Genomic DNA, 7636 nt, shown 5'->3' with positions numbered 1-7636 from the left:
GATGGAGCAAGTTTTGCAAATTATTTATAAGAACATGGAGCGAAGTAAGAGAAAGCTTTTTTCCCCAGCTTAGTAAAATTATAAATTGCTTCAATCCAGAAAGTACTCATATTGAAGTAACAATATAAATGCTATTCTGCTATTCTTACTATACCTTATTAGAAATTAGGAAGGAGTTCCAAAAGAGGAAAGCCATCTTTGATTGGAGCAGATAAGACGTCTCAGATTGCATGCAACAGGTTTTTCTTAGGATAGTATCGATCATGTGGATGACACGGAGCCTGCAGAAAGTCATGGATTAAATATGATGGCATTACAAGAGGCACACACTATCGCTTGTTTCTACATTTTTTGTAAAATTTCTAACAAGAAAAGACATTTAAAGTATGCAGAGGAGTAGTAAATACATTCTTTTTTGAGGATATACTTTTCCAGCATTAGCAGCCAATCCAGTACATCCCTGCAGTACAACGCTATACAGGTTATTGTTATCAGAAAAATAAATGGCAAGTTATGAGAGAAGCTGGAGGGTCAATCACACATAATAGGATGTAGGGTTAGACTTTAGGTTGTGCAGCATCTGTCCCAAATCTTTAAATGAGGAAGATGGTGTGTACTTTCAAAGGTAAAACAGGAGATGTGAATCAGTGCCTCAAACAGTGTATTAATAGGATGTTTACAATACTGTAATCAAGTGTAAAGGTATCTTGTGAAGTTATATCTCTACAGAAGCTCTGAACTTTTTAAAAGAACACATGGAAAGCACTTCTATGAATATAAAAAGCTTTGGAAGATGCAGCTGTGTTTGTTCATCCAGTAAATGCAAATCAGTTTCAGATCCTTTTTTCACTTTGCAGATCAGTGCTGGAAGATTACAGAAAGAGCTCCTCATTTCTGTCCAGATTATGGACACATCAAGACACCCTTTCCTACAAGTTAAAGGAGAAACCTTAAGAACACTTCTTTCCATTTCTGTCTGTCTTGTTAAGCCGTTCCTTACTTGTCCATCAGGTGTCCACTGTGTCTTGTGCTCACTTGCTCCTGTTCTCCAATTACTGCTTGACATAAGACTATAGAAAGTACTTCTTAGCTGGTGTTTACCAGTGAGCTTCGAGGCTCTTGTTCCCACATGCTTTCCTGCAGTTGGCAGTTAATCTGGCTGTTATTGCCAATTTTTTCTTGCAGCAAAAAAAATTCCCCTCTTGGTATTATTAAAAGCTATGTGTCAGAATATGTGCACCCGACTGCAAATTTATAAATATTTGTAAATGTAAATCCTGTACTGTATTTTCAGGAAATAAGCTGCTAGAAAAGTGAATGCAATCATACAACACTGTCGACAAATGGACACTTAACAGGCGATGTGCAGAACGGAGACGACACCTGAACATTTAAACCGGTTTTCAATCTAAGAGTCTATTTGCCAAAGGCTGCAACTATCATTATACATGAACCACATTTACAACTAGCATTACAATATGAACTGTTTCTGGATACTTATATGTCTTTTAGACATGTCCATCAGCCCTGCCTAACTGATTTGCATATTGAGACAGGTCGCATTGGCCATAATTGAGACAATCAGAACAGATTTTACTACTAGGTGTAAATAGCCGCTTTTCGACCAGGTAGTTACAGGAACGTAGTTATATGAATAGTCCACTTCTAAACAGTTTTATCAATTACTCTACCCCAAAACCTTTTCTTACATTTGCACTCGCAAAGGAACTGGTAGGAGGGGGCAAGGGAGTGACGCAAGAACAGGAACGGTCTTTATAGCGTTAAAATCAGAAAACAAATACACCCAAAAAGTCTGAACTAAATACTAAATCTAATATGTATATAGCCTTAGATGTTAATGTCATAATTTAAACAAGTCTTCTGAAGAGACACGGGTATCACTCTCTCCCCCGCCTCTACCTGCTGCACTGTGGCCATGGGTGTGTGTGTGTGTGTGTGTTTGTGTGTGTGTGTGTGTGTGTGTGTGTGTGTGTGTGTGTGTGTGTGTGTGTGTGTGTGTGTGTGTGTGTGTGTGTCTGTGTGAGAGAGAGAGAGGCCGGCCAGCTTGAGGAGTTTAACAAAAAGACAGTTAACCACAGGTTCCCATTGATCTTGTGATGGACATGTGTTGTGATACTTAACCAAACAATTCCTCAGTGGGGACATAAAAGCCTCTTATTTGCAAGACTGGTCTGAGAGACCTCCAGTTTACAGCGGCGTCTCCAAGCATGACTGGCCAAGCGTCGAGCTAGCGGCCCCCGGCAGGCGCTAGCTGACTGTCGCATCACTTTATGAAGCTTCTCAACTCCAAAAATTTTGAAGCAAATTGTCAATTTCTGCAACGGTTTTTGCATAAAACTCATGAATTTCTCGCCTAAAAACATTCTCAGCAGTTAATTTAGTGATGCATAACATGGCGAAAATTGTGTGTTGGTCTGTCTGTACTGGTCCAGTCGGAGACGAAAAACAAAGGGTTCTAGGAATGTTATGTTCTAGGAACTGAAACAATCCCTCCGGTCGGAAAGCGGCTAATGAGGCTTCAGTTTATTTATAAAAGGTTCCTCACTTACGCAAGTTGATAGGGAAGAGTAACTTGTCATTACATGCTTGCCTCGCCTTTTCATACAGACTTACTGAGGTATTTGGAGATGTCTGGACATATATCTTTACCACCAGCTTCTAGCTGATACTAGCAGATTGCTTGCTTTTATTTTTTCAACCCGTCCCGTCTTCTCCCCCAGGGCTGGCAATTGCTTTAGACGCTCTAGACAACTGCCTAGGGCGTCAAATGTGTTGGGGGTGCTGTGTCGCCCTTAGGTCTTCTTCCCATTAATAATATAGTTAGACAAGCAAAATAAAACATGTTTATTAAACACGATCAACCAAGGGCGCCCTCAGTAACCCGTTTACTTATCCACCTGATTATTAGATTGAATTAATGATTATTGTCAATAATTTCCTAATTGGGGAAAAACTTCAAACTAACGATTTAGTTTGAAGTTCCTGTGACGTGACATTTCCAGTTAATGGGTCAGACTCGAACACACGGAGCTCTGAAGCAGACCTGTGTCCCTTAGTCTCCACTCTTGCTGCAAAAATAGAGACAATTGTAGCGCCACAGACCACGGAGCTGCTGCACCGTGTCCTCCCTGGTCTGTGCAGCTTCTGTGTAAGTTAATAATGGACGCGCTCTGTTGTGATTATGCTGATGTGTCACTCTTTCTGCCGTAGTTTTAGATTTCCACCAAGGGGGTTGGCCTCTCTCTGCAACACGTAGCTCCTATGGCGCCATTTTGATGCTACCAAGCCAGCACCTGCCGTTAGCATTCCATTGACTGCCATTCATTTTGACGACACTTTGACAGTGAATAACTTCTGAAGTGTTTAAAGAATGAATTTGTCCATTGTTTACTTCTAAAGAAACATGACAATTTATAAAAGGCTCCATTACTTTGTATCTCACGTTATGGCTCCGTAGCAGCCGTTTTTGTAAAAATAAGCTAACGATTACTTCATAACCACGAGATTTAGGCTACTGTCGCATAGTAGAGGAATTACCATACAGTACAGGATAAGCTCGCAGGCAGTTTTGACTTACATTAGCTGTTTAGGTTTAATTACTAATGTTAAATAGCATTTAAGCAATAATTAGCCCGTGCCTATATTATCTCCTAACATATACCTATTCTCTCCGTATTTGCAAGATCGGGAATGATTGAGATTTCTCTTAGTACAGCTACCAGAATACTCACATCTTTCAGACAGGTTAGTCACGTCACAGCCACGTCTTCAAGCTCAGTTGGAGGCAGTAACGCTCAGCCATCACCGGAAAGGTGCTTCTAATAGCCTTCACTGGTCTCCGTCCAGAGCTATGGGATCTGTTGGTCCATTTCTTTGACTGTCTATTGTGTCCACCTGTGATGTAGAGTAGCGTCCAGCCATTTCCCTAAACTGTCTGAGACCAGCGTCTCAAACGGGGCTCTGTGTCTGTCAGAAGGTCTGAGATCTACCTTATCAGCAGAGCAATTTCATAATGCACAGCAAACTATGGTGCAGGTGAATTATTTTCTTAAATTTTGTGACTTTATTCTTGTAATAGCCTATTGTATTATGACTTTAGTTTTCTCAAAAATATCACGACTCACAGATGAGATACATTTTGAATGTTCACAAAGTTTTGAACATGAACAGAAATCTTGCTCATACACATCTGAAATTTTACAGTTCAGGGGTTGTAGGGTGGACCCCCACATCATGAGTCACCATGCACACAAATCTGGAAAAAAAACACTGCCTTTGGGTTGCCAGACCAGTTAGGATTAGACCAAATGTTGGTGCCATCAAATTTACAGGCAAACTATAAACTAAAATGAACGTACATTGTTACTCTCTTGCCAACAATGCGCTGTGGAGATCTTGGGGGGGGGGGGGGGCAAAACTCAGTCTGGCTTAGGGCAACCAAAGGGCTAGAAACGGCCCTGTTCTCACTTTCATCTTTTTTTTCACTATTGAAGTTAAGCTGGAGAATGTGGGTGGGACCTATTTGTAGTTTTAATAGAGGGTCTTTCACCCTCTACTAAAACTACAAATAGGTTTAACTTATTTTAAATTCAATGCAGGTTCTAAATCACTCTGTCAAATTGAACTACTATCAAATGGCACAAACACTGCTCCTTGTGAGAGGCAGAGGACACATTCTGGTGGAAACTGCAACTCCAGAACACCTAGAAAACCTGTGAAATATATTCATCTAGCCTCTTTGCCTTCAAAACAAAGGAACAAAGAATTGTTTCCATGGTGATTAAATGTGTGTGAAAGTTGCTCTTTAGAGTAAGGGGGAACCAAACCAGTTAAATCAAAGTTGTTTATAAAGTGTTAAACATATCAAGTTGGTAAATGTTTGCTAATAATACAGAATAATCATATGTTCAGCCAGAATAAAGTGTGTGCTTTGAGAAAAGATGTGTATGTGCCTGAGGTGTCTATATAGAACGGATTACTGAAGCAGTGACTACCAGTTTCACTGTTGATCCTCAGCAGCCATTCATTCCTGGGCATGTTTATTCCTGCTCAAGTGAACCCCCACCTGACTTGAGACTTGAAACGTGAGACACCTTGAAAATTCTAAAAAGCAAAGGTTGACTCAGTGAACGTTCTTCTTCACAATAAGTCCTCATAGCTTCATATTTATCTACACTGGATGATATTTCTTAGCTGTGTGGGTGTACCTGGTGAGTAAATACAATCTGGTTCATCTCATGTGATGATATGTATATACACATACATCATCATATGTACACACATAAATATATATATGTGTGTGTGTATTGATTGTGTTGATTTTAATACAGAGCAAAATGATGAGTTTCTCCTCTGATGCGAGGACACAGCATGCTTTTGGTTGGGTTTCCATCATCTGGTACACTTCAGCAGTCAGCATTGCTGGTGAGGCTTTGTTTTTTGCATGAAAAGACTTGTTTATCTGAATATCTTTTGGAAACTGTTTTAAAGTTTTTACAGTTTACACGGGGCATTTTACAGAAAAGGTGCACATCATTGTATAAATGTACTGTCCACGTTTTTAAACTGTAGCTCTTTAAGACAAAGATGCAAACAGAAGACCTTCAGATGTAACAGTCTAACATTCATTTGTTCAGACAGTCTCTCTTGTGTTTCTAGTAAACTTTCTATCTTTAACCCCATTTTGTGACTTAAAGGAAATGTTTGACATTTTAGGAAACAAACTAACTGGCTTTCTTATTAAGAGTTAGATGAGAAGGAAGATAATACTGTGTATTATGTTGCTACATAACTTTAACTTAGCAGAAAGACTGGAAACAGCTAGCATGGTTCTGCCACAAAACTCTCTCTATTGTTGTTACACAGTTACAAATACACAAAAGGAAAAAAAACAAGTAGTGAGTTTTAGAGGTGCTAGTAGGTGGATTTTGTTACAATCAAACATAACCAAGCTAACCATGGTCTTGGAATAACTTGCAAAATTTGCTCCATCTAAATAATCAGTTGAATTTAAGGCCATGTTAAAATGCCATGTAATTCAAAAAGGCAACTGCCACATGTGACCTGTTCCTTTCCCCTATGTGGGATTTTGTTTATGCCGTATTTCTGTTGTTATTGTCACTGGTGTGCCGTCTTGGCCAGGTCTCCCTCGAAAAAGAGATTTCAATCTCAAGGGACTTCCTGGTTAAATAAAGGTTAAATAAAAAATCAAGAAATAACTCCCATCCCCGTTCTTGGATTGTTGTCAATCTTAAGTGCATTTTCCAAAATGTCTTAATATTCCCTTACCTGAATTCAACAGTAACCCAGAGACTAAAGAGATGTATGCTCTATCTATCTATGCTAAATACTATATTGTTCTAGTGCACCCATGTGCAGTAGTTAGGCTACTTAAAAAATACCTGAATATTGACATTGGCGTGTCAAATAATAATAAAAACTTGTGATTTGCAAGAATCCTTTAAAAGACTGTGTTAAGTCTGTTAACCTCTAGACATCCCTCTCTCTGATCATTCAGGCAGTCAACGTGTGGAGCTGCAGACCATTTCCCAGGTGGCGGCACAGTGTGGAGAAAATGTGAAACTGACGTGTGATGCCAGGCCATCAGGCGAGATGAATATTGTTAAATTTATCTGGCTGGCTAAAAATAAAACTGTGTGTCAATATTCAGAAGACCAACCTCACCCCAAGGTTCTGTGTGAAAGCACAAGCCAACCTCCCCACCACAGCCTCACTCTCACTCTCCTCAACGTGATGCCGGTCGACGAGGGAACATACCTCTGCAAACTACACTCTGATCTGGGAGCACTGTCTAAGAAAACTGTTGTTACAGTACAAGGTGAGTTACAACTTCTGGTTACACTTTACTTGGAGGTATCTACATAAGAGTGACATGACATGACGCTTATGTTAGTGTCATTCGGTTTTGTCGTGACAAGTTATAGTTAGGGTTAGGGTTTGTTATGTGTTGTGACTGTGACATGACACTGTCAGTTCGTCACTCTTATGTAGATACCTTCAAGTAAAGTGTTACACAACGTTTTATTATACTGCATGTAAATATGTTTTACACATAGTCTTAAAAAAACACACTGATCTTTACAGACTGCCTTGGAAGTTTTGGCTACTTCATCAATGAGTCTCGTGCGGAGTGCTGGTTCAGTGGAGTTTACCCCAGTGGGACCATCTCCTGGTTCCAGGGAGATGTTAACTTACCGGTCCCTGCTGGCACACGCGAAGTGGTGGACCAACTAGGACTGTACAATGTCTCAAGTACAATAGATGTACAGAAAGGAAACTTGAGCCAGCCACATAGATGCTCACTGTGGATAACTTCTGCCAGGAAATATCTCAGCAGTCAACAGCTACTTATGGTTAAGAAACAGACAAGGTCATCAGGAAGCACGGTCAACCTGCAGTGGATCTGTGCAATGGTGGAAATAATGTTGGTCAAATGTGTGACTTAGAAGAAACAGGCAGACTTCAGGTGTTTATAGAAAAGATGAAATATGGAAAAAAAAGATTTAAACAAAGAAAAACCTAAAAGGAGCTAATTTTGAGACAGTAAAGATTAACAGTGTGAACCTTTTTTGTTTTCAACATGCTTTCTGAAGGA

At 39.8% G+C, this 7636-nt stretch overlaps 1 protein-coding gene across 2 annotated transcripts; it reads left to right on the top strand.

Moving 5' to 3' along the window:
- The first annotated feature begins 5009 nt into the window (after positions 1-5009).
- LOC117957528 lies at positions 5010-7636 on the top strand. 2 transcript variants are annotated; one of them, XM_034893339.1, is made up of 4 exons: positions 5010-5231; positions 5352-5445; positions 6539-6859; positions 7126-7630. In XM_034893339.1, exons 2-4 carry the CDS (start codon positions 5358-5360, stop codon positions 7485-7487), a joined length of 771 nt encoding a protein of 256 aa, XP_034749230.1. In that variant the 5' UTR covers positions 5010-5231; positions 5352-5357; the 3' UTR covers positions 7488-7630. The 2 variants fall into 2 exon arrangements, with proteins under 2 accessions (XP_034749230.1, XP_034749231.1); XM_034893340.1 differs by lacking the exon at positions 5352-5445 and having other exon boundaries at positions 5097-5231; positions 7126-7636.

The sequence above is a fragment of the Etheostoma cragini genome, chromosome 15, assembly GCF_013103735.1.
Source record: "Etheostoma cragini isolate CJK2018 chromosome 15, CSU_Ecrag_1.0, whole genome shotgun sequence".
NCBI lineage: Eukaryota > Metazoa > Chordata > Actinopteri > Perciformes > Percidae > Etheostoma > Etheostoma cragini.
The sequence above is the reverse complement of the archived record's forward strand: the minus strand, read 5'-3'. Positions and strand labels throughout refer to the sequence as shown.

What these genes read in the sequence shown, in the direction of transcription:
- LOC117957528 (XM_034893339.1), top strand. Translation starts at nt 5,358, where the DNA reads ATGATGAGTTTCTCCTCTGATGCGAGGACACAGCATGCTTTTGGTTGG. An exon ending in TTCAGCAGTCAGCATTGCTG is followed by an intron (nt 5,446 to 6,538) that starts GTGAGGCTTTGT and finishes CTGATCATTCAG; the next exon opens with GCAGTCAACGTGTGGAGCTG. An exon ending in AACTGTTGTTACAGTACAAG is followed by an intron (nt 6,860 to 7,125) that starts GTGAGTTACAAC and finishes TGATCTTTACAG; the next exon opens with ACTGCCTTGGAAGTTTTGGC.